This window comes from Lathamus discolor, chromosome 4 (assembly GCF_037157495.1).
Source record: "Lathamus discolor isolate bLatDis1 chromosome 4, bLatDis1.hap1, whole genome shotgun sequence".
NCBI lineage: Eukaryota > Metazoa > Chordata > Aves > Psittaciformes > Psittacidae > Lathamus > Lathamus discolor.
In genome coordinates this window covers 61,440,416-61,467,837 of record NC_088887.1, presented here as the reverse complement: position 1 = coordinate 61,467,837, position 27,422 = coordinate 61,440,416, and the positions used below count along the sequence as shown (strand labels likewise).

General features: G+C 41.7%; 1 protein-coding gene across 1 annotated transcript; it reads left to right on the top strand.

Moving 5' to 3' along the window:
- The first annotated feature begins 164 nt into the window (after window positions 1–164).
- On the top strand, window positions 165–27,422 carry RFX8 (regulatory factor X8). The gene is made up of 15 exons (XM_065677708.1): window positions 165–214; window positions 3,589–3,712; window positions 6,530–6,591; window positions 8,086–8,172; window positions 11,399–11,461; window positions 12,990–13,047; window positions 14,058–14,195; window positions 14,274–14,351; window positions 14,875–14,988; window positions 15,623–15,773; window positions 17,203–17,261; window positions 20,650–20,806; window positions 22,336–22,430; window positions 23,604–23,718; window positions 27,163–27,422. Exons 1-15 carry the CDS (start codon window positions 165–167, stop codon window positions 27,420–27,422), a joined length of 1,611 nt encoding a protein of 536 aa, XP_065533780.1.

Below are 27,422 nucleotides of genomic sequence, written 5' to 3'. Positions count from 1 at the left end.
GTTCCTATACAACTCATGTCCGGGTGCAGAGCACCCCGGGCCTGGGCCCCGGGCAGGCGGGGCAGCGGGTGGCGGCTGGGTGGGGAATGGGCCACCCACTGCCCCAACGGCCGGCTGGTACCCAACGGCCCTGCCCTGCCTGGCCCTGCGTGGCCACCACCATGATGTCCCAGGGCAGCCCCACTTCCCTCCTGCATCTCTCCATCATCCACTGGTGCGTGAGGCCACCTTGGTGCGGCTGGCGGAACTGGTGGGGAACCATGGACGGGACAGGAAGGGGAGCCCTGGGAGCTGGGGGAGCTCATGTGTGTCCCCACCATGCCCGGGGGCTCACAGGACCTGCCCGGTGGGCTTGCTACAGGAAGGGGAGGAGTCCCACTTCTAACCCCTATCACCATTTCATAGGACAAGTCTGGTTTGCTGCAAAGGCTCCATCATCACGGTGGTGCATGAACGGTGCCACAAAAGCAGGGAAAAGTCCCTGGAAGTCCATCTCCTAATACAAGTCTCATTGATGTGGAGGGAGGTTTACATGGGGCAAACGAGATTTTTGTCTCAGCCCACCCACTGATGTGCATCTGGCCCCTGAGCTGCCACCCACTTGATGTGATGCTGCAGTGCAGCTGGCTATGGCTGCCCCTACTGGACCACTGGTGGGACCACCCCTGGCTGGACCACTGCTGGCCGGTGTGCTTTGACAGTGCACCACAGGTCGCTGTGATGCTGCACAGCCAGAGGTATGCCGGCTTCCAGTGATGCTGTGTGTCTGATGTCCTCCAAGGTTATGTTTCCTTGAGGTGAAGGTAATGGTTGAACTCCTCAGTGGGTTACTTGCTGGGGTGGAGTAAGGTTATCACCATCGTTTTCTTGAGCTTTGAGATGTGTGTCATCTGACATGTGACAGCCGAAGGGAAACCAGGGTTACCTTCCTCCTTTCCCCAGGGAGGAGTGAGTCCAGCTAGTAAACAGTGTTGAAGCTTTGTGTGAAACAGTAACTAAACATACACATGAACTTTTAACTTGACAGCAAGAGATCTATCTTTTTATTCCCCCTCTCAGTAATATCTGGGCAAGTGGGAGTTAAGTCTGTGCTTTTGCTGGGATATAGATACCACTACTCCCATTTTGAAAGGACTAAAGGAAGAGACTCAGCCAAGGCCATCCAGTAAGTTTGAGACACTGCATAAAACTGAATTATATCAATCCTTGCAAGGACGAACTGATTTTTTTCTTTTATTTTCCTTCTTTTTTAATCACAACAACTTTCTGAATCACCTTTTCATGTTCTGAAAATTTCTGAATACTCAGTTTCATTTTAGGGTTGGTGCATTAACAGTAGCAGACCAGATTTTGGTCCAGGAATGGTTTTAACAGCAGATTTTCAAGTCTGGCTGCCAAGGGTTCAAACCCCAAAAACCTGGAGTCCATGTGAGGTCCTAGAACTGACCAGATAACAAACCTCACAGAGAGTGTAGATAGGAGGTAGTGGATAAATGGAGGAGGTCTCAAGGTAGTAGATAAATGGAGGAGGTCTTTCCCCATGTGCTTTTCTTAACCTCCGTCTTCCTCCCTTACCACTCTCTCCTTTTGATTTTGTTGTCTTTACTAACAGTTTTGTTTCGATGCATGCCATAAACAACTCAGGTTTTGAGAACCTCGGGGCTAATAAGCAAGAAGATGAGCACTGTGCTTCTTTCTGTGTGGATTTTTTTCCTGATAGACAGTATTTTTGTATCATTTGTCAGCACTAAGAATGTATTATTTGAAAAACAATGGCAGTTTAACAGGCAATATATCAATAAAATGAATTTCCCAAATATTTTGTCACTAAATAGTTAAGTGCTGAGGTTAAATTATTGGCAGAAACCAGTTACTGAAGCATGAATTAATTTCTTCTGCACTTCAAATGACTCTTGTGGTATTATATTAAGGATGACTTTGGACTTAGGTTTAATCTCCTCTGGGACTGCTCAATTACGGAGGGTTTCGAGATGGTTGCTGTAGAAGAAACAAGCATTTCTGCCTGCTGAGAGGCAGAGCTTAGTCAGGACTCTTATCTAGAGTAAATTTTATTTACACTCCAGCCGCGTGACGGGAAATACCCCATTAGGGCAGCTGATCCCCTCTCCTTAGTGCAGGTTCTTGCTCATGCCTACCTGTGGATCCTTTGCTGATGGCTGGTGGTGGTGAAGAGCTAGCAGGAGCCCAGCCCAGCTCAGCCCCAGCGCTTGGCAGCACCAGCCTCTTGGGCTGGTGGGTGAGAAGATGGGCTCTGAGGAGGTAAAAGTGAAGCATTTGGGGCCTTTTGCTGGGGGAGGCAGTCAGCCTTCCTCCCTGGAGAAAGGGAAGGAGGAGTGAATAAAAGGTGAGCTAGACATCATCAGGCTGCACAGTGACCGCCTTCTTTTTCAGTCTGTTCTAGCAAGCCAGTTTGCTGGAGACCTTATCCACTATCTATTGCCAATACAGCTAATAGAGAGATAAACACTGGGTCACGTGAAATCAGGCTACTAATAAAAGAGAGGATGCTGATTTAAAATCCAGCTGGCTTATCTCACCTGGTGATCATGAAAAGTCTGCTTTCCCAACCGACTCGATTGTCAGTAAAGACACAGTGAGTAACTGGCACTGTGCTGCACTAGCATTCAGCTGATCATTTAATGAAATAGGCATAAATCATTTGGTATAACAAAAGCAGAGTCAGAATAAGAAAACACTGTCAGACGATCAGCATGTCAAGCTTTGGAAATTAATCTCTCTGCGTCTTTGCTCCAGCTTTGCTCAGGTATTTGTACTGCAGAAGGCTATTATCTTCTGACATCGAAACCATTGGCATTATCTCATAATTAAAAGTCTTTTTTCTTTTTCCTGGTGAAGGTATTAACTCAGGCTAGTAAGTAACTAAGTTTACATCTTGCTCACCTTATTCACATAAGTAGTTGCATTTACTTGACTATGGCCATTCTAGTAAGTCGCATGAGTAAGGGATTTGGCCATAGGATGAGTATTTAAGCACCTAAACCAGTTTCAATCCTGGCAGTTCTGTTACACAGTAACTAAAATTAAATTTCTGTTCTCTTATTAAACTTGTGATAAAAGCAGTCAGGCTGTATGAGAACAGAATGTGGTCCTTCATAGTTTGTGCACTCTCAGTCCCAAAACACCATATTGCACATTTTAGATGGAAAAATGGTCGTATTATTAGCTTTGGTATAGTGGAGACCTTTCTGATTAGAAGATCAGAGTTACATCCTTTGATATAACAACAGTTATCATATGACGGATGCCGATACTTTCTGTTTTGGTGTTAATGTTATGATATTCGCTAAATTGGGATTTTTTATTAAATATTATGAGATATAGTTACTTCCTTAGCAGAGCATCACATGATCTCGCTTACACTTTGGAAACAAGGAAAGTAGAAATTAATAAGTAAAAGAAATTCCCCTTGCAATTATATACAAATATATATTCATATGTGATTAATTTAAGATATACTTTAATATGTGATTTAAATATGAGCTACTAAAATCTCAAGCCAATAATTCTTTCTTCTGACATAAACCAATTGCTGTTTTTATTTTAAAGGATAGCTGATAACTTCTATTTGTGTGAAGGAAGCACCATACCCCGTTGGCTACTATATGAATTGTATGTGGAAAGCTGCAGTCCGTATTTCAAGTGTCAAGTAAATTCAGCCACCTTTGGAAAGGTACAGAGTAGATAGGATGTATAAGATAAGAAGCAGAGATACCTAAACATGAAATCCTACTATTAAATATACACACTAGATAAGAAAAGATATTAAGTAGCAGAGAAGAATTAAGTATTATGTTTGTGTCTTTTCTAATGTATTTCTAGTAAGCCTTCATGTAGATGCAGTTATACTAAAGAGCATTACCTGTGATGGAGCTTATTTTCTTCAAGGGACTGGTGTATGTTACACTAGCAAAGCTTTCTTTTGCCAATATATTTTAGCAAGCTTTACCAGGGTAAACAGTGCAAAGATAATAAATTTGTCCTTAGGAACTGAATCTCCTGCCCTTAAAAGACCCCTTTAGTTGTTACATAATTTCATACTTTCCATTTTAAGCATACTTGGAGAGATTTTACTCAAACACACCCTAAAAAAGTCGTTATAGAATCATCCAAGCAAAGCAAATGCAGATATAAAACCCAATCTCCTTTAAACAGTTCCACTCTTCTAATACATGGAGGTTGATACAACCTACAGGGTAATTACTACTGAGAAATCCCAATTGCAATGAACCCTCATAGCTATTCAACTTTATTTAACAAATTAAGGAAGACAGAATGCCTTGTGATTATTTGTTGCTCAAGTCTTTTTGTTCAGAATTTCCTATTTTTACCACTATTAGCGCTCAATAGCATATAAATAATAGTACTAGGGATTGTTTTAATACAAACCCAAAATAATTTGAGCAAAACTTGAACCTGAAATGGATTTCATTTGTGTGGATAACCTCATTTTAGGAATCATTTCTCTCAGTTCAGTTGAATCTAATTTTTTAACTTAAGGTAAGTTAAATCACTCTTACTTAAGATTTGAGTGAGTGATCTAGTGTGATTAATTACCATAGCTTAATAGATGATCACCCACAAGCCAAGCCCATGAGTAGTATTTGCCTGGCTCGTTGTAGATATCTGCCATGAAGCTAGTTACCTTAAAATCTCTTGGTAGCCAGTGGAGAGAAATAAGTAGTTACATAAGATCCCTCTCATCCCTCTCAATCAGTCATCTCAGGCAGCTCAGATGCTGTACAGATGGACTCAATGATCTTAAAGGTCTTTTGCAATGTAAATGATTCTATGAGTCTAAATGTGCCTCAAACTGCCTGTTTTTCTCCATCGACTACGAAGTCTGCAATGACTAGCTTAGACATCTCTACCTCGTAGCTACGTAGGTAAAATTAATCCCATCCTGTGTGTACACTTTCAGGTGCTCCAGCATGATTGAGTTACCACCTATAAACTAAGCCTTCTTGTGGTTTAAGTGAATACATTTTACTTTAAAGTTGTGACAGGCATGGATGAAGCATGAGTCTGGTCACGCAGGAGAGCTTAGTTGATGAGCCATAGCTGCTATAGGTTGGTGCTTGAAACTGTTTGCTCACAGGTTTAACTGACCCAGTGCATTGCGGTAAAAGTTAACGCATACCAAGTGAGCAAGCTGGGGTGCAGCTCCCCAGTGGCTTGGAATGGTTTGTCCTTCCACAGCAGGAGGTGGGACTGTGCAGCAAGAGGCTGAGGAGGGCAGGAACTGCAGCAGCCCTGGTTTAAACTAAATAGACACATGTAATCGGTTACCACAGCCTAGCTAATGGTCTGAGCTATTAATAATTCATCAAGCTGTAGTAACATGACTGCATTACATGCGTGTGGACTGTAAGGACTTTTGCAGCCAAGTCCCATGTGAATCAAAGCATGGTGATTTAAGACACAAGTAATCTCATCCTAACTATCCCTGTGTCCAAATGCACCACTGTCTCTGTAGAAGAGGCAGTGGGAAGAAGTGTGTGTCTCATGCCACAGGAGCCCCGGTTTCATAGGCTGCCCTTTTAGGAAAATGGGATTATGCTAAAACAGTAGCTTGAGCAAGGGAGCAGCTGGGGCAGAGTGCCTGCAGAAATGTGCAGAGAACAGGACCGCTCCAACACTGTTAAAACTGGAGGTCCATGTTAGTGTGAGTTAGGGAAATGTGTCCTTTAGCAGGCCTTTGGACCAGCACAATGCATTTTGCACAGAGTACAAGCTTTGTGCTGCTGTGTGGAGACTATCCTCACTCCTTGCTATCATGGATTACTCAATCCACTGTCCCTGCTATATAGGGAATGTTAGCTCCAGCTGCACTGCATTAGTCTTTGTCTTCACAGGACAGTTCATGCAGAATAATCATAGTGAAGTGGATTATTACCCTGACAGTATCTTATTACTGTGTAGGACCTAACCTTGACAGATGCTGCTTGACCTCAGTTCACATTTACCACCACGGTGGTCAAAAGGTTGCTTTGCAGCTTGATGATTCAGGTCCTTTTCAAATAGATAAGTCAGGCCCTATCCTGCAGATACTCCTTGCAAGAGTGAGTGAGTGAGTAAGTGTCTGAGTCCCTTGTCTGAGTAAGTCCTGCTCAAATGAGTAAGGGTTGTAAAGTATTGGAGAATCACGGCACCTTCAAGTTCCCTTAAGTGATACATCCTATCTCACTGCGGGTGGTCTCCTGGTGTGTGCACTGACTGTATTTCAGTGCAAGGTAAACCAGACTAGTCTAAAAAAATTCCTACCTGAGGGAGGTAATCCCTTAAATTGCTTAGCTTTCAATCCACAAAAGCCTGATTGAGTTCAGTTCCACAGCTACCATTTGAGAGGTATGCAAGAACAGGTATCGGCCTGCAAATGATGGAAAGCAAAAGAAGTGATTAAGGAGAAAAAAAACATGTAGCAGATATGCTTTTGCAGTTTAGAATGAATTTACCAAGTCACCTCTAATTTTCTGTTTGGTTCTTTCAGCTTATTCGGTTAGTTTTCCCTGGGCTGGGGACAAGAAGGTTGGGCACAAGAGGGAGTACCAGGTATTGCTTTTGTATCCTTTGTTTAAGAATGTTATTTAGAACTGTTCTAATAAAAACTAAAAATAGCTGAATTTTCAGCTCCAGCACTAATATAGCAGCTGAACTGCTGATTGCAAGTCTGTAATATATTGCAGGATCCAGAGTGATTCCTGATGTCACCACGTACATTAAAATAGTTAATTCGATGAAAACCACCACTTTGGGGCTGCTGTGGTGGGGTATGGATTCCAAACCAGACTGGTTTTTAAAATACTAGTGCTCCAATTTGTACTGGCTATTGCAGCATGGCTTGCGTGAGGCATCTGCGAGACATCGCAACCTTACTCAGTGCTCTTGAGACACTGGGTCAGGAAAGCCTGGCTCTGGGATGCACGGTGGTGTCAGCCATGATTAATGTCTGTGTTGTGCTTTTCATCCTCGCACGTATCTGTGGAGTGACCCAGTGTGAACTGGTGGTCAGAGGACATGCTGTAAACAGTTTCAAAACGTTGGAATCAGACCACCTCAGATCTTCCTCCTAGATGCCCTTTCTCTTCCCTTCCCTCTTCTTCGAGAGCACAGAGAGTTCTATAGTCTTTCGTTGGTTCAATGTCCAAATTTACAATCACACTCTGAACACCCAGAGAGGAAAAAGGGATATTTCCAGAGCATTGAGACACAGTAATTTTACAAGCATTTTGAATAGCTGTCAAGCACTGGCTTTGAGAATGACATGCCCTTACTTGATCTGCGACTTTTCTCCACTAGTCTGGACTTGCTATCAGCTTGATCCAGCGAGATCCTTTATTTTGGGAGTGCCTCACCGCAGACACTCCCAGGCTTCTCCCTGTAGCTGGCAGGATTTGGGAGGGTGCGTGATAGCCCCCAGCCTCTTCCCATCAGCAGAAGGTTACCCTCTGCTGGCTGCTGATATTCCAAAAGCACTGCACCGCTCTCCTGCCTTCCCAGTGACCCAGCCTGGGAAGAGCCAGCTTGCAGCAGCACTTCAGTAGCAGGGGTGGTGATAAGGCTGCTTACTGAGGTTGGGATAAAGCTTAGAGAAGGTCTGGTGAGTTCCTTGGGTTTTAGTGTGCCATGACCACTGGTGGCCACCCAGTCCCTAAGGTACCACGAATGGCTGCGGAACAACTGCACTAAATCCTCTAACTTCCATGGGGATACAGGGACCTCTGTCAGCTGAGGCTCTGGTCCCTGACTTCACTACTTCTCCTGTACAAACCTGCTGCACCCTATTCACTGGCCTAAGTTTTTTTGATTAGAAAAAAGCTATCATTCCAGGGCAAATCCTATTAAAAAGAGTTTGTACAGAGTTTGTGCAATTATCTTCTGCTGGAGAAAATAACTTTCCAACAGAATTTAAAAAACAAATGTGGGGTTTTTTACTTGGTCTTTTGCTGTTTAAATAGAAATCTCGTTTGCTTTCAAAGGAGGAGTATGAATTATTTGCTGACTTGTTGAAAATCATATGGTTGCCAGTTCATTTTTTTTTTCCAGGTATCATTATGATGGAATAGCTATCAAGAAGGACTCTTCCTTTTATGCGAGTTATTGCACTCTTCTGTCTGAAAAAAGTTATCACAGGTTTGCCTTCTAAGATGTTTTAACATAAAATGTCACATGACAGTCTGTGTATTGTCTGTATATAAAGGTCTTTAAATCACCTCTTGTAAGGGAACAACAGTGAGAAAATCTGTAAGATGAGTATAAATTGATTGCAAAAATCAGAAGTCTAAAAATAACTGATGAATGTAAGATACTTTGGTGGACTAAAGTGTAGACGTGAGCGTGGTCCAGTTGTGGGCAGGCGACGAGGAGTTCTCATAGGCAAGCTCATGGTTGAGATAAGAAAACCACAGGCTCGCGTTTCTCCACAGAAAAATGGAAAGGAAATGCTGACATCCTGTAAAGTTTTACACTCCTTTTAAGTGCACAGGAGAATTAAAATAGGTGCGGCCTATGCCTTAAACTTTGGACACCCAGCTCATATCCTTACTCTCTTATAGACTTGCACATTAATATGTATATGGATAAATTCTGTGCTTTGTTTTCCATTCTTTAATATGGAGATATAGCACTTTTCTATAACATGAATTTTAGAGAGATACAAGTCAGCCTACTAAGCACCCAAACATTCTAGTGATAATGAAACCACTTCAGTGTCTGTGATATATTATAGTCAGTTAGTTGAATGCATGCTCTACAAGAGGATGGAAAAATTATACCAATAGGTTTATTGCCTTTCTCCATGGGTTTTACGGCAGATTAATGTTGCAGAAGCCCATAGAGTGACAATGGTAAAGAACGGGACAGGCAGAGGATCAGGTTCTGCAGATGATCAAGTGGCAGTCAGTTGTTGTGAGACCAAACAAATTATTCATAGGCAACTCAAGGCTGGTTCCCCATAAGACCTTTACTGAAGTGATATCCCTTGCAGCCCATGCACCCAGCAGAACCAAGACAGGCCTAAGATTTGACATCCGTAATGAAGAAAGTTCTTGGCCACTGTTCTAAGAACATTGCGGGTCCTTGGCTGTGTCTCTGCTGACCTTTCGTCTTTAGAGAAAGAAAGGTGTTTTCCTGCAGCGTCACTGGGAAACAGCAATCTTGCTTGTGAGTAGCAGGAAAGCTGCTAGTTGTGGTCATACATGAGATGAGAACAATTTCAAATTTTATTTTTCCTAGAAACATGAGGAAAAATTACAAAATTTAGGAGGAACCAAAGAAGCGATGTTGGCTAAATCCAGGCCACGTGGAGAAACAAGGACTTTACCCACTGCTGGGAGTCAGAAGCACTACATAATGCCAGCATAGCTTGTGTCCTTAGCATTCCTCATGGAATGGAGCCATGCTCTCTCATGGACAGGGGAACATGCTATGGTCCATGGTTAACTGTAGGGGAGCCACTGCTCGGGCTGCAGACCTCTCCCCTCCACCAGCTGCCAGAGGTGACTGCCCAGATGCCTAGTCCTAAAAAGCTAGATTTCATTTGGTCAAAACAAGGAAAAGGAGGTGTATTCCAGGGAAAGGGCTAACACTTATACAGCATCTAGTCAGCTTGACATAGTTTCTTGGGATAACTTTTCTGATTAAATGTATATATATATATATATATATATCATATTCAGACAAAGATAATTTTTCTAGTTGCAATAGAAAAGTCTCTGAACTACAAAATTATCTTGTGTGATGCTTCCTTCATTTAAAACAGTTATAAAAAGTCACTAAGCTGTTGTGTGAAGCTAGACAGCTGAAATTAGAACAGCTTCCACTTTAACTGCAGACACACTTCCCTGTCCCAAGCCAATCTGCAGGTCATCACAATAACTGCTTAGTGTCTGATAAAGAACAGTGGAAAAAAAACAGAGTAAGGAGTAAAAAAGCACAAAACAAGCCAGAGAAGCATGAGTAGCACAACCATGAAAGAAACAGTAAGTTCACATACAAAATAAGCAGCTTCAACCAAGTAAGTGAGTTTGTTTCCATCTGTATTGAGATTTGCATATCCTTTGCAAACGAATAGGAGCACACCATGGAAATACCTCATCTTTACTGTCCTCTTGATAGGGTTCAGTACTTTCTGACATCAGAATTGATTTCTCATGATCCAATGAAATCAATTGAACCAGCAATGGCAAATTCTATTTTTTTTTTTTTTTTATTAGAAAATGCAAATTCAGGAGAGTAATGAAAACTTGAAGACTTTTCTACCTGCAAGAATAAATGATCTCACAGAGATAACTGTGTAATTGCAGCAGGGGCATTTGACCCCCAGCATTTTTGGGGGGTATTTGACCCCCATCTCAATTTTTGAGAGTGCGTTGGTATGGAAATTTCCAAGTTATAGTGAAGAAAATTTTGGATATCTCATTTCAGTGCCGTGCAAATGCTGGTCTCCAGTTACTGAGAGGAATATTTCTTGACCATATTGAGATATCTGGCAATTGACATGGTGCTGGTAGGGAGGAACTAAGCCCATGTAGGATCTGGCAGGTTGAGAGCTGTGCTTGTTGGTGTCATAGAAACGGCAGTAAGATTATAATGGTTTGCCTTTGACTACAAAGAAGGCATTGGCTTTTTGATAGTCAGCAGGGCCTCGGACGTGTTGTGTTGGCTGAGGAAGGATGACAGTGCTCTTATACAGCACTTGTGAGTTTGTTCGTTTAGAAATCTTGGATTTTTTGAAGATACATGTACCACAGCTCTGACGATGATGTTGTGAAAGCAGTGTAAATAAACACAATTGTGATCAGTGAGGTCTACAGATGTATTATGGAGATTTAAGGGAATATGGTGTTTACTGATTTGGGCTACAATAGGGTGCCCTCTATAGGGAGAGGGAGAGGTAGCTTTGAGGACAACCTCTCCCTAAAATGGTACTTGCTCTGGCTCAGAGTACAGCCGCGTAAAAAATATGCCAAGGAATTCTGGTTTCTTAAGAGTTACTTAATGATTCTGGTCATAGGCAAGGCTTGGGCTTCTGACTTCCTAGTGAAGCAAACCCATGATTTTTTAATAAAGAAAGTCTGATATGATTCTAGCAAATTAGTTTTTCTAATCTCAGTGTAATCTGACAGTCAACAGCATGCACATTTACCACCCTCCCTCCTTTCATTTTCCCTTTCATTCGCCTCCTCTGTTAGTCTTTTTGTCATCCCCACCATTGTATTTCCCATTTTAGCTCCAGTCCCCACCCCATAGCATCATCCAAACTCTGCAAGACATACAGTGAAACTCCTTGTGATTTTGCTGTCACCCATTTTCTGCTCTCCCACCCACCTCCTCTTTTGTGTGTCCTCTCTTTACCCAGGTACCACTCTCCGTGCAAAGCAAGCAGCTCTGCCTGGCAGCCAAGCACCCCTGTGGGTACCAGGTGAGTCTGAACCCCCTTTTCTAACAGTGGGTGCACATAGGTATTAGCCTTCCATTGGTATTTGCACGTAATCATCAGTGAGCTCCCAGCTAGCTACCGGGGCACAGGAGCACCCATGCAGCTCCCGTTCTCCCAATTCACCATCCCCATGGCGGGGGTAGAGGCAAGCCAGCCTGCCGTGGGAGCCAGCCCATCAGAGGAGAGTGATGCTGGTACGTGTTGCCATAGTAGCAGCAGCAGAAGATACAGCTGGCCGCCTTCTCAGGGAAAGCAGGAGCTGGAAAATAGTCATTAATTTTTTTCACAGGCTTTAGGAATCTGCAGGAAGGCCCCATTTGAAAGAAGCGCTATGAAACATCTCTACCTACACATCCTGCCCTTTGTCCAGACACCAGCTCAGAAATGTTTGGGAAAAAGAGTCAATAGCTTTACCAAACGTACCCAACATCAATGTTATGCCCTGTCTTGGGCAGCCAGTTTGGTTGTTTCGCTGCAGCACCGCCTTCATGGCAGAAAGCAGTGGCAGAGGGAAAGGTAACTTTTTAGGTGCCAAGGGTCAGTCCTGTGGACAGCAGAGGAGCAAGAGGAGGCGTTTTCAGGTTCCAAGCAGATAAGCTGTTTCATTTTCTCCTCTGTCCCTCAGGACGCTTGGTAGTACCCTGGTTTGTAACACATCACGGCAGCGAAACCCAGCAGCCAGGATCTGATTAGATAGCCTGAGTGCTGGCAGTCACCAGTGGAAGCACATTTTCTACAAAGCCCCTGCCTGTCACCCTTCAAAATAGCCGAGTCCAGAAGGACCTTGGCGTTTGAAATGCCTTCACAGACAGTGAGCAGGTGTCCGCAGCAGATGGGGGCTTGACTGGAGGAATCCAACTCTCACAGCTCATCCCTTTTACTAGCAACATTGCCTCTCCCTCCTGTAGGATTAGCTTTAGCGAAACAGGCAGGGGGGAAAGTAGGAGATGGTAAAGCAAGAAAGCAGCCTATTGTGCCTGCAACCCTGGCTTTTCAGCCAAAAGCCAATGGTCAAGCCTTTGCAGGTCCAGGTGACTTCTGACCATGCAAAGTAAATGGAAGAAAGTCAGAAACAAAATGCCATCTAAACTGATATAGGGGGCAGAAAATGTAATTACTTTGAAATCAAAGCACACAGGTGATTATTCTTTCATTATTTGCATGTTTATGAATATTATTATCATTCTAAATTAACTGCAACTACAAACAAAACCCCACAGTTTTGGTTCAAGAGCTTGGAAGACATTGCACTGTTGAATGGCGAATACCTTGCTGTCTTTGTAATGAATGGTTCAGTTCCATATTAAAATGAAGAAGTCTGTTTTCAGACTTATTAGAAAACCATGCAGCTGCTGATTGACAGGAAGGAGAACAGGGTTTGTTTCCCAGACAATGCTCCAACCTAGTGCACTCTATCCGGTTTGAGCTCATTTTCTTTCTAAATACAGAATAAATTAGTGAGCTTTTTAAAAGTTTTTGGGTTTGTTTTGGTTTTTATATTTTACCACAGTGGAGACACCTGGAGTTATGGAGATGCACTTGGTTACATGAGCCAAAGAACAAGAACGGTGAGAGTCAGATACTTCAGACTTACAACAAAATGTCTAGCTGTGTGCTTAATTACAACTTCTATATAACATGTTCTGATAAAATACTGTTAACCCACCTTCTTCAAAATAATCTTTGATAATCTCCCTAAATGCTTACTTCCCCTTCCTGTTTCACCTGGTAGCAAAATATTTTTGTTGCCTTAACGTCAGCTCAAATCATTTTATCAGGGCTGAAAGTGGAAATTGTGGCTGACAGCCCAGGTTTTGAATATTAGGGGAGTTAGTGGAGCACAGCCTTCCTTGTCTGAGGCCCATGGTAACAGACCCTCATGCTGCTGAGGCAGTGTCTTTTCAATAGGCCCTAGACCTTATTGGCACCATAAGTATTTAAATACTGGGAAGTGATTAAGACAAAAAAGAGCAAACCCTGCTCACTAAAAGGGCAGATGCGAGGCTAGGTGGTGGCAGGTCTCCCGTAAGCGTGCTGTCACGGGATGGCTTGACACCAAGGTTCTTGGAAGTCATCCAGCAGAGCACGAGCAACAAACTTATGTGCACCAAAGCGAGGAAAAAAGGAGAGACTGGATGCCTGTCTTATTTTTATGGAGCACTCGAGTGCAGTAATGAATGTTCTGATGTGGATGTAACGACAGCTGAGGAGAAATGTGCTGTCACCCCGACAGCAGAGCCAACTATCTGCAGCCTTTTTTAGAAGGTTACAACTGTGACCTGAGTGCTATAGAACATATAAGTGGAAGATACGTAAAGCATTAAATATTCACTGGTTTTGAAAAGAAATTCATGTACTGCTTAGGATTTCAATATTCGGTCAGCCATGCTTGTTTCTTCTTTCAATCACCCTTACTTTCTGAAAAAAAAAGATAAGTATTTCTCTGAAGAAATACATCTTAAAAACTCATGTTATACAATTTCAATGAAGTACTTCATACTTTTAACAGAACTGACAAGATAATTGTGATCTATTTATTATTATTATTATTGTTCAAAATAAATTCTGATGCATTGAGAGCAAGAATTTGCACTGTTCTCCATCTGTCATTTATCTTAAGACTGAACAAGAGAGATTTCAGTACCTTTGGCCTGAATCCAGCAGATTCTGTCTTTGGGAGCAACAAGAGCTAGCGAAGAAATACCCCTATGAAATGGTATGTTTGTGTTTTCGATGATCAAGAGAGTTAGCCCTTGGCTTGTGAGATCTTCTTGTACTCTTTTTTTGGTCATAGGTTGTACTGCTTGCCAATGAGTACTACAGCCATTGTCAAGTCATTTTACATATGGTGAGAATGAGGGAGCTTGACAAGGTATGCCTTTGCCTTAATAACACTCTAATGACAGCAAACCACTGTAAGGATAAAATTGTTTCTGTGTAGCTTATTTACTCTATGGTTTGATCCAATAATCAAACCTCTGTGGTTTGATCCAATCTCAGAGAACAAATCCCTATGGTTTGATCCAATTGTAGATGGTAATTTAGAGACAAAAGGAGCATTCAGTTAAATTATTTGGGAATCCGGAGCACTCCTGGCACATCAACAGGTCTGAGCCCAGCACAAAACACAAGGCCATGGACACATCTTTCATTATGTTCACATAGCTGTGGCACAGCTCTTTGTTTCTCTCCTCTTTCTTCCTCTTTCTTGTGAGGTTCAGCCGCAGGATGCTTCCACTTATGCTAGAGCCTAGCCAGGATGGGGCCAGGCAAAGAGCTCAGTTCCCCGGCCATTCTTTTGCTCCTGTGCTTCTGTGTGTTTGCTTTATTGAATTACACTTCACGTTTCACAAGTGCAAAATGAGTGAGAATTCATAAAGGACTGTGTGTGACAGGTGGAAGGCTGTATCATGTCATTCTGGAAGTCTCTGCCGCCTGGAAAGATAGCACTGATGTCCTTGCCAGATGTATGCCAACTGTTGGAAAGCTATGACAGGCAGCTATTCAAGGTACTGTGGACACGCTTGTTGTAATTACGTTATTATGTGTTTCTGTCTTTTTGGTAGCTCTACCTGATGAAAAGGTACAGTTGTTTCTTGTGTGCTGTGCAATGGGATTTTCGCTTGTACCTCAAGTCTTGTTCTGGCTTCTTCTGAGGCAGCACAGTTTAGATTTTGAAAGGAACCAGTGGAATTTGTGATTACTGCCATTTTGCTGCTATATGTTCCTTTGAAAGGCCATAATACCAATGGAGTATGCTGTTATAAATGTGGTCTGTGGTTCTTGCCTGAGGTTATATGACTGAAATTTCAACTGATAACTGTTTTCCAAATTATGAGAGGTATTTTTCTTTTGAGAACACTACTGCATATTTTGATGACATTCCACGTTGAAATATGCAGTATTCTGATCATAATAATTTGCTACTTACTACGTAGTGTCTAGTAATTAATTTAGGAAACAACGTTTATTGTTAGGATCTTTTTCTTTATGCTAATAAACGTAGCTTAGCTATTGCTTAATTTGAAAAAAAAAAAGGCTTCTTTACATTAACATTTAAACTATCAACACAATTTTGTTTCATGCTGCTGTAAACATCTGTAGCCCAGCAGTCATATGCAGACCCATCAATGTGTGTTCTAGGAAATGGAGAACATCCTGCTGCACGATTTTCTGGAGGAGGTGCCTCTGCAACACATTAAGTCAATCAGATTGTTCAGTAAAAATGTTGAACTGTGGATGGTTAATGCTTTGGAATACTTTCCATTACAGCTCCAAACATCCAAATCTAAAGGTATGTTTGAGTAATAGAGATTTTCATAAAATAATCTTTGCTTAAACTGCAGAGAAGGCTGTGTTATGACACTCAGAGAAAGTATTTGTAAAACCTTTTTAGCTGAGGTAACTTGCATATTAGTGAGGACTACAATTAGTTGGAATATAGTTAAATAGTCTCAGATAATGTGTGAGAACAAATCTAAGCCAAAATTATTCCCAATTCATGGTAAATTGAAATGTGCCTGAATCTTTTCAAAGATCTGTCTCTCGGCTGTGTAGAAAACTGAATAATATGCAATCTGCCCTCTGAAATTTGGGTATTGTTCTGCCTCTTCACTTCGCAAGTGGTTTTATGCAAATAAATTAATGAATGGCTATAGCAAAATTCAGTATAAGGGGAAAAAAAGCCATAGTTCCATAAGGAAACCATGACTGTCATTAAAGGAGGATTTGAAAAAGTCTGTACTATACAAAGTTGTGTCTATATGTGTGTGTTTGTAAATATGTATTTACATATATACACATATTTATATATGATGCTGAAGATTCTGACTAAAATGAAATGTTGCTCAGTTGTTCAGTGGGTGAAGACCAACTCCTCAGTGGCAAAGCAGGGCTCCTGTGTAGACAACAGATTGCATTAGCATTCATACCCTCAAGGAGGACTTGCAGACATTCTTAATTCTGGCATTTCTTACATCTGAGTGCTTGACATAGCAAACTCAGTAATGTGTTTTTAAAATATAAATGGAAGTATATGTAATTAATCAGCTGCAACCCTTTGTATATACATTCTGGTCTTCCTAGTTTTTACAAACTTCAGAAAATGGACATTTTCACCTGAAACCCACTGCCTGTCTACAGAAGTTTGCAAATTGTGTTTTACTCAGTTTTCCTGTAATTATCAGTGACTTTATATTTTATTCTTAAAAGAGGATATTCTTGGGTGATGCTTGTCATAATTACAACACAATATAAACGGAAGAAAAACAGAACCAAAGAAACCAACTAATATTAACAGTGCTGCAGAATTATAGCTGCAAAGGTGCAAATGAAAACCCTCTAAACAAAATATAGGAGGTGTAGAATTAACGTTGCTTTGCTTTCATTCACCTTAAACCATACATGTAAAAGAGTACCAGTCTTGATTAAGAAGTATTTAATGTAAAAAGATATTGCCAGTACTTTTACTGTGTGTCAGGGGTTAACAGATCTGCAGTGAAGGAAGAGTGGTGACCTGGGCAGCTTCCACTGGCAAGCTTTAAACTGGGAGGGTCCCCAGCCCAGCCCATAATGTTGGCTGTGTGCCTCCGCTGTGCCCTCCCTTAGCCTCCGTAGCTCCCCATGGGATCTACTTTCTAGCTTAAAAACCCCTGTCTTCATTAATGTTGTTTAGACTGTGAAATATTAATTACATGAAACATCTGCCTCTTCTTCTTTAACAGAAGTTACAGTGTTTATAAAAAGACTCAGGAGAAAGACAGACCTTGCTAACATGATTAAGGTATGTTCCAGAATCTGTGGAATAAAAAAGCTGTGCATCTCATTCACTCAAGCTGTTTGGACTATTTATGAGATGTTCCCTTGCTCCAGAGCAAGTGACACCTCAGTCCTCATCCATTGTACTCTCCTGGCTTCCAGCAATCTGAGATGAAGGCTATATCCACATTTTGGTACTTAATAGCTTGATTTTGGCACTTAATAGCTTGATTTTGGCATCCCCAATGTCTTTGGGTAGTGAGTTCCAGGGTTTGATTATTTGTTGCATAACTTTCTTTTACTACTTTAAAATTTCTGCCTTTCTTCATGCAATTCTCTCTGCAAACCTCCATCACATCCTTCCTCAGTTATTTCTGTCCAAAGCTGAGGTTTATCTCATCTTCTCACATAGGAGTCATTTGATATTTCTAATCATCCTTCTCAGTTTTCTCTGTCTAAAACACACCTGGAATTTCAACTGCAGACTGATGGTCAAAGCAGGTGAGAGTGCTCCTAAGGAGAAGTACTACAGAGGAGCTGTGCAGCTGTAGCCTCTGAACGGTGTAACCAAACCACCCCTTGTAGACTACTTTGCAATAATTTAGCCATCTGGTAAGAAAATGGGAACAATTTTGGCAGGCTCAGCATTCAAAAGAAAAAAAAGGTAACTTTCCCATCATGTGTAGATAAAGCAGGCTGACAGCTGCTGCTACCTGGACATGCACAAGTAATTAGAGCATAAAAAGGTGCAGATTCCCTGCAAGAAAGGAATGTGAATATGGTGCTTGTCATTTCCTGGGGCTGATTCCTGCTGCCTCTGGTAAGCTGTATTTAAGTGTTGTCAGAGCTGGCGCTCAGTCACCTAGAGAATTATAGTTAGTATAGTGAAGAGCATTGGCTGAAGGGACCAGTCTAAAATACTGGAGCATGGAGCTGGGTGCTAGCAGCACACTGATGATATTGCCCCTGGTAGTTCCCAGCCTTTGGGTTGTGTGGTCTTGTTACAAGCAGCAGCAATCCTGACACTGGAAACTCCAAGTAAAATAAGAAAACAGACTTTGTCTTTAATTTAGCTGAAGGGGATTATGGAGTGAGAATCGGAGTGCTTTTGCTATTTCAGTAAAGCTAGCAGAATGACGAAGAGTTGCTAGATTGGGAATTCTGTTTGCAAGCAAATGGTCAGCTACATTCACTGCTGATTTGGGGGTCATGGCAAGCACATGGTGAATGGGATTTATTAAAATGTTTATGAATCCCGAAGTTTTTCTGAATTTTACAAAAAATATTTTTCATCTGGACATGGATTATTCATATAAAAGCACAAAGTTCAGCAAAGGCTTTAGGATCTTATTGATTTCCATATGGAATTAAGAGATTAAATGTATAGATTAACAAATTTTAACAGATTCAGGTTTAATTTCCTTCCTGTTTTCATCATTTCATCAAGAATCTGAAGGAATACTGTGTGATATTAGCAATTACTAAGAAAAAAGAGTGAAAGATTAGGATCAAATTTTAGGCTGAAAATTGTTTTCACTATCAGTGTGAGTAATACATTTGGGGACAAATATGAAGCCGGATTCATTCGCAAATGACTCATAGAATCATAGAATAGTTAGGGTAGGAAAGGACCTTAAGATCATCAAGTTCCAACTCCCCTGCCATGGGCCGGGACACCTCACACTAAACCATGTCACCCAAGGCTCTGTCTAACCTGGCCTTAAGCACTGCCAGGGATGGAGCATTCACAACCCAATGCTCCATTCACAATGGAGCATTCACAACCCATTCCAGTGCCTCACCACCCTTACAGTAAAGAACTTCCTCCTTATATCCAATCTAAACTTCCCCTGTTTAAGTTTTAACCCATTACCCCTTGTTCTGTCACTACAGTCCCTAATGAAGAGTCCCTCCCCAGCATCCCTATAGGCCCCCTTCAGGTACTGGAAGGCTGCTATGAGGTCTCCACGCAGCCTTCTCTTCTCCAGGCTGAACAGCCCCAACTTTCTCAGCCTGTCTTCATACGGGAGGTGCTCCAGTCCCCTGACCATCCTTGTGGTGCTCCTCTGGACTTGTTCCAACAGTTCCATGTCCTTTTTATGTTGAGGACACCAGAACTGCACACAATAGAATCATAGAATCATAGAATAGTTAGGGCTGGAAAGGACCTCAAGATCATCTAGTTCCACCCCTCCTGCCATGGGCCGGGGCACCTCACACTAAACCATCCCACCCAAGGCTTCATCCAACCTGGCCTTGAACACCGCCAGGGATGGAGCACTCACAACCTCCCTGGGCAACCGATTCCAGTGCCTCACCACCCTAACAGGAAAGAATTTCCTCCTTATATCCAATCTAAACTACCCCTGTTTAAGGTGAGGTCTCACGAGAGCAGAGTAGAGGGGCAGGCTCACCTCCTTAGACCTGCTGGTCACACTCCTTTTGATGCAGCCCAGGATACGGTTGGCTTTCTGGGCTGCGAGCGCACACTGAAGCTGGCTCATGCTAAGTTTCTCATCGACCAGCACCCCAAGTCCTTCTCCGCAGGGCTGCTCTGAATCTCTTCTTAGCCCAACCTGTAGCTGTGCCCGGGATTGCTCTGACCCAGGTGTAGGACCTTGCACTTGGCATGGTTGAACTTCATAAGGTTGGCATTAGCCCACCTCACAAGCGTGTCAAGGTCCCTCTGGATGGCATCCCTTCCCTCCAGCATTTCAACCGGACCACACAGCTTGGTGTCATCGGCAAACTTGCTGAGGGCGCACTCAATCCCACTGTCCATGTCAGCGACAAAGATGTTGAACAAAACTGGTACCAACACCGGTCCCTGAGGGACACCACTCATTACTGGTCTCCAGCTGCACATTGAGCCATTGACCACAACTCTCTGCGTGCGGCCATCCAGCTCATAAGCAGATAAATGTGATAAAACCCCAACTAATATTATTTTAACTAATACCATATTTCTAATGTTAGTTTTACTTTCTCAAAGGTTTGAGCAACTTGAGAAAACCTGCCTTTGAATTTAATTGAAACATGTACTAAGGACAGATAACATCAACGGGAAAGTCGGCCTTGAAACGCCATTCAGTGTTTTAGACAAAATGCCATTATTTGGCATTACTATAATAACTGTAGGAAGAACCAATTGCCCAGGCAATTGCCCAGACACTTCAATTATGTTGTCTTGTCTGCTTCATCACAGACAACACCGCAGAGTGCCATTGAAAAGAATATCTCCCAGAACAAAAAACTCTTGAAGACAACTTAAGATTCATCTCCTTTGATTTTTTTTCCTCCCCCCAGTTTGGAGACTGGTTATGTAAAGTCTGGTATTGAACAAAGGAAGTTTTTTGACTGACTTAAGGGCTTGAGAAAATGAAAGCCATTAACTGTTTTCCTATTCTCTATAGACAATGAGAACAGTCTTCAACAGCCACAGCAAAGTCGCTGTTTTGCGATCAGACTTGCATGCTGTCATCGAACAGGGATTTCTGGATATTCCTGGAAACCTCGTTCAAAAGGCGTTTAGGAGTCCAGAGGAGCCGCAGAATGACATAGAACTCAAATGTAATACTTTTTTGCTACATTTTGTGTATTCACTTAAGCCCTTGCTTGCCACTGTTAAAGCTCCAGCATTTCCTCTTGTTTTCCCATTATGTCTGCCCTAATGGGAATTACAGACTTGCTGTTAACCTGAAGTGCTGGAAAAGAACAAATAGAACTGAGAATGGAGCACATAACATTACCCTTCTAACTTTAAAGGTTAAGAATGAAAGGGTTTCCATCCTGACTCTCTCTTAAAGCTTTTCCTGTGGCAGCAGCAGTGGGGTTTGTGTTTCTTCTAAGAGAATGCTGACAATCAGCGATATTATTTTTTATTCTTTGACAAAAAAAAAAAAAAAAGTTTTTAAGCATTGCATTTCACATTTTCCTCTGTTACTAATTCAAGTGCACTGAGTAATTTCTTGTGGCCAGATTTTAAAATACTTTATGCTTAACTGGACGAAGCCCTTCCACTTCCGTGTCCTTTTGCTGTATTGCAGCCTGTAAACAATAAATACGGTTTGTATGCAGCCATGCCATGATGCCTGTGCCAGCTTAATGAAAAGAGAAAGGAACAGAATGGCAAGTTAATTTTTAGGTTAGTGGGCTGCCATTTAAATTATTAGCAAGAGACCGGCAAGTTGAACTAGGCTGTGCACAGAACTGCTGTGGGGAAACCTCAGCTCTTTATTTCTGCTCTGACACCAACTTTCTTGCTGACAAGGGATGTGCCACAGCCTTACTATCACTTCTTTCAGTAGGAATAATGATTTTCTTTCTTCACAGAACCATCAGAAGAACCATTTTAAAAACATTTATTTATATCTTGAAATCAAGTGCAATGCTCTTATTAAATTTGCTCATTATATTAATGATGATCTTACTCTCTCCAAGGCAGATATATTGCATTCTTTGTCTTCTTTGCTTTTCCAAACTGTTATTTATAATAAGCAAGGTTTCCCAGACCCTATCCATATGTCTTCCTGAAGTAAGATATCTCATTAGATGGGCATAAATTTAGAGAGGAGCCACAGTAATTTACCTTTTGGCACTGGGTGGTAGGTTCCAGTCTTTCAGGGGAACAGCTGCCTGATATGTAGCAGTATTATCTGTATTTCTGTTGGTCTACAGAATACTCTGCATTTTCTGTTATTGTTGTGAAACCATTTTCTCCCCCTCAACAGATAAACCAATATTTTCTTTTCTCAACCATGTAAAATCTCAGATAAGTAAGTAAGTTGGCATTGCGTATAACCAAATCCCAGCTTTCACATTGGAAGTGTTTATTCTTGCCACTTCTGCCATGATGCACTAGGTCAGTGCAGATATAGTAGAAATGGACATAAACGTGAATTCTGATTGATTTCAAAGTAGGGTACAATTCCTTAGTAAATGAACAGTATAATTATATTAACCAAAATGATACAAACAGATGTCTTAATATGTTTCAAGCTGAAGATACAAGAAAGAAAAAATGAAGCCCAAAACTGCAGAAACAAACCAAAAAGCAAACCAATCACTTGAAGTAATGATCTCCCTTCTATATTTCATAGGTTTGAATGACTTAGTGTCTTTGCTGGCACCTTCCACAGATATCCGGGTCCTCTTGAACTGCGTGTCTTCGAATCTTCATGCTTTTGTCATTCAGGTATAAAATTAATAATTTCAGAAAAGAAATTACCCAGCTACACGCTGACTGTCACTACTCTGTGGGAGCTACATTGTGCACTAGCAACCTGACCAGACTGCAGATTTGCATAAATACAATTTATGCATGCTGCAGAAGAAGGGAGAATTAATTGGCATACAAAAATTCCATCTGTGCAAACAACTACGAGCAGATTTCTGTGCATATATCCACTTGGGCAGTTTCAGTATCTGCTCTCATTTCATAGCCACATATCCTAACAGTTCCTAATAAACCAAAATTTAGAAGAAAAATGTTAGTAAAAATGAAGAGAACACTTCATGATTCTTAAAAACGTTGATTCATAAAACTGTTGACCTTTAGCAGGTGGTAGGAGAGTGATAATTTCTAGTACAATGTCTACAGCTCCTGTGAAAGGTTTAAATATGACCATCCTCACATATGCACCTTTCCATATGTTACTAATTCTACCACCCCTGTTCCGTCACTGATTCCGAATTAGTGGTAGCTTAAGGGTACTGCTGGATTCTGCTGCTTGCCAGCCCCATTAACTTGGGTCTGGGGGGTGGTTAAAGGTTTGTTTGGGTCTGGGATTTTTTTCTCTTTCTGAAGAAGTAGGGTAAATTTACTTCTTCAGCTTGATTATTTCCTAGCTTTTTATTCTTAATTAAGACTAATACTTTGCAGTCCTGTGGTGCCTTCAAATCACAGAACCCTCAGCTACCTCAAAGGATGGTCTAGAGAAGATGGAACAGAGCTTTTCCTGGGGGTTCACAGTCATAGGGCATAAGGCAATGGACGCAAGTTTCAGCAAAGAAAATTCCCAATAGATAGAAACAAAAAAACCCAAACCAAACCACAACTGCCATGACAGTAGTTAAGCATTTGAAGAGGCAACCTGGAAAGTCTTTGGAACCTCCATCCCATAGCTATTCAGAACCTGGGTGGACAAGGCCTGAATTAAGTTGGCCATGCTTTAGACAAGAGATTGGATTACATGTTCAAAAATCCCTTTCAACTTAAGTTGTTTTAGGATTCTGACAAAGAAACAAACCAGAAAAAAACACCTTTTTGTTCCACCTTTGTATGCAGTCTGTATAGGGAAATGGTCTGCAACACAATAACGAATTCTTTTAACTTTGTCATAAAGCAATTATTTTGCTCTATATGCAGCCAAGCAGGAATAAAGAGGAGTTTAGAGAACTGGCATCAGATTTCCATTTGAGATGGAATTTCCTACTGAGAACAATAAGCAAGGCTATGACCCTCAGTGACACAGACAGTTTTGGTAAGTAGGATCTTTGTGACTTGACTGATATGCCCCTTTCTGACCTGACATGGCAGCTGCACCAGATCATATTAACTGACATAAATTTATGCTACAGTCAATCGGGCATCACTTCTTCCTTACTCCCTTCCTCGCATCAAGAACCATTTGCCTGGTGATGTGGCTAGACAGGTCAGGGACATGAAGTTATTCCTTCTTTTACCAGATTAGTTCTCTGAGCCAAACCCTAGGATAAGCAGCAGGGAGGAGAATAGAAGCATGCAGCTGGAGATGGCAGGAAGGGCAGGACTCCCTCTCTCTTTCAGCAGAAGCCATTATGTGTCTGTGGTGAAATGAGGAACAGTAGCCTGAGGTGTGAGCCTTTACTCTCCCTCCCTACAAGAGCTGCACACCCCAGCAGAAGGGTGTGATGGAGAGCTAGAGCCACTAATATCCAAACCCATAAACATTACAAATATATCAAGTGGTAGGTCCAAGTCCTTTGGGTTCTTTCTGTACAATACAGCCAGAGTAGAGCCACTGCAATAACAACTTGCCAGAAAGGCAGTCAGTACCTTTGACAACAGCTATACGCTCCTTTTCCATATGCCTTCCACTGACTTAGGTGCTCGCCTAGCCAGAAGCAAGCCTGTTTAAACTGTTAAACTGACTAAAAACTGGTCACTCCTTTAGCTGGGTTAGTTTTGCCTCTGATTTAGGGTTCTGAGCTGTCAAGCATCAAATCCATCATACACCAGTGCAAGGCAGGAAAAGTGAAAGGGCTTGAACTGGTGCAACCATATCTTGAATAAGTTCAGTCTCTTCCATTTCCGTATTGCATCAACCCTACCTATTCTCTCTTTTCAATTGTAAAACTTCCCAGAGTCTCTCTCTCTCTGTATTATTCATTCTGCAGAGAGGTATAATCTCCTATGAAGTGCATCTGATAAACTGTATGAACCTCTTTTTCCATTTTCAGTGGAGTACCTTCTTATTTTTTTGTCTGTTGTTCGATGGGGCTTCACACAAACAGCCAAAGAAAACCTCATTATCTTCTTTGAAATTCCCCTTCAAAACTGAACTTTCATGTATTTCCTACAAAGACATAACAAATGGGTACATTAAGGTTGTTGTCTTTTGTATTTTTCAGTATTCTTCCCCCATTAATACCTGTGTTTGTGCATGTATGTGCAGACTCCTCTTCTGCATATAGCTGCTACCTTTTGCCTTATATTTAGGCTGCAAACTGGCTGGACCAGGATCTGTGAGCAGGGAACACAGCACAGTAGGGTCCCTTGTCCATCAGTTGTTGCATTACAGTAATAATAAAATAATTAGTCTTTCCTCCCCCTCCACAGGAGTTCTGTACAATACTCTCCAGTGCTGCATGCAATATTTTGGGCAATGAGGGAATTTGGAATGAATTCCAAGAGCAGCACTGGAAGCATAATGTTTATTGAAATTCCCCACAATGATGAAATCCTCTTCCTTCTTTCCATCACAAGAAGGGTTTAATGAACTGCTTCCCTGTTCTGCAGCTGTCGGTGGCTAGGGACATAAATGATGGAGATCATCCCTTCCTCTGCTAAGCCTTCCTTAAACTAGTTATAAATAATATTTTCATCCCACTTATGACAGTCTTCCTACTATACTTCACTAATATTGAATTTATTCTCACATATGAGAGTTAAAAATATTTTTTAATCTTCTGCCGTGATGCCCCAATTGATTTGGCCATTATTATCTCCTTGGTTCTTCAAGACTTTGGGTTATATCATCTAACAATGTTCCTTCTTTTCCATGTTTCTGTTCTGGTAGGATATTGAGTTTTAATGGACAAGGCTGACACTGTGCTGTTAACAAGCCATCTGGTGTAGAAGTTCTGTACTCAGGGTCACTGCTTTTCAGGAAATCTCTTAAATCTCAGTATTTCTTGCAGGAATGGTGGGCATCCTGCAAGTCAAAGTATGTAACATCCACACTGAGGATACACAATTACTAAGGGAAATGTGTGACCATCATGTTAATAGAGTGTTAATGCAAAACTACACCTCATATTGGTAACCGAAATCAAACTCACTTCTGTCTGGAGCTCTTGCCTTGGAGCTTGGCACATCTGGCACACATAATATACTGTCATACTCACGCCTCTGAATTCAGAATTGACTTTTAGGATTTACTTTTACCCTTTTCCAGCCCAGCCTCCACATGGGTGATGCCCAAGTGTGATCAGAGGAAGTGTTCAGCTACCCCCGCTGCAAGGCAGCAAGGAGCAAGAGTGCTACAGCAGTCAGGGCTAAGGGGACCTCTAAAGCTCTTTCAGCTCCACCTCCTCCCCGACAAACATGCCTTTACATATCTCTATCACAAAGCTTTGTGTCAGCTGGTAAACCTCCCTTTCCATACCAGCCTGCCTTCCAGGGCATTCAGGAGTGTATTGCTGAGCCACACTGGCTGGACAGTGACCCATACATTCCTTTTTTGTATGCAAGCTTTTTCAATCTACTCCCTCTTCAAAACTGTGTCCCTCTGTATCATCCCAAGGGACAACTGGAGTGGTAGCTTTTGTTTCATGCTTAGTCTTCTTGAATACACTGAAAACATCTGTAAGACTGTTAGAAGCACTTGGAGACTACTAGTGCCAGGTCTGCATAGTCTGAACTCCAAGTATAATAGCCCTTTTCCTTGTCCCATAGATGAACAAGCACTTCCACTTAGCTATTATTTAAAGATGCACAAAAGGACAAACAGGAGAAACAGTAGCTTCTCAGACACGTATAGCATAAAAAGAGGCAGCATTTTTCATTTTTCAAGCTCTGTAAACCTTAGTTTTTCATATAAATTTTGGTATCTCCTTGTTGACGTCCATATAAACAGGTTTGTGGGATGCAGAGGTTACAAATTGCTAGATGAATTCCTGTGCAGGTTTATGGCATGGAAGAAGACTTACTATTTACTGTAAGGGCTTTCAACCAAGGTAAGATTCAAAAGTCAATGGCCTCAGTGAGTCTGTCTTGGCTTTTAGCAGTTATGCCCCAAGCTGCAAGGTAGGCCATTTAATGTCATAGGTACAAGACATATAGATGTATGTAGGAGGGTTTACTTGGCAAGATTTATCCATCTGAGGGGAGAACTGGGGGTGATATGTGGTTGATGATAAGCCTTGTAGCAGTAGTGAATGTGGGGGAAGAACTTGAGCAGGAAAGCATATAAACAGGAGTACGCTTTCCTCTCTAGCTAAAATAAGAGGGGGAAAGGCTTTTGCTTACATTTCAAATCTGCTGTTGGTGCCCATTTTGCTGTCATATTTGGAAGTACATAATCTTGTAAGTACTACCTGATGAGTGCCAGTCTGATACTTTGTCTAGCCCATTACTATAATGAAGCCCTTCAAAGAAGAACACATCACGAAGATAAGGAAATGAGGAGGTTGTTAAAATTATTTTTGCTTTTCTTTAAACCTAGGATCCTGGCATTTGCTTAACTTGCTACTCATGGATTTTGTGGCTCACATTTTCCTGTCCTATATAGAGGAGAAGGAAGATGAAAGTTTCTGGGTTGCAAAGCAAAATGAGTTCCCTGTTCTGTGGTATTACGAGCCCAGCTATCTCTGGGGCTGTTTTGCAGAGGAGCAACGTCAAGCCAATACTCTACAGCCAGCTTTCACAACTTCGATGCAGAGCCAGAATAACTTTGGAAAGAGCCATGTTTTTCCAGAGTTCTGA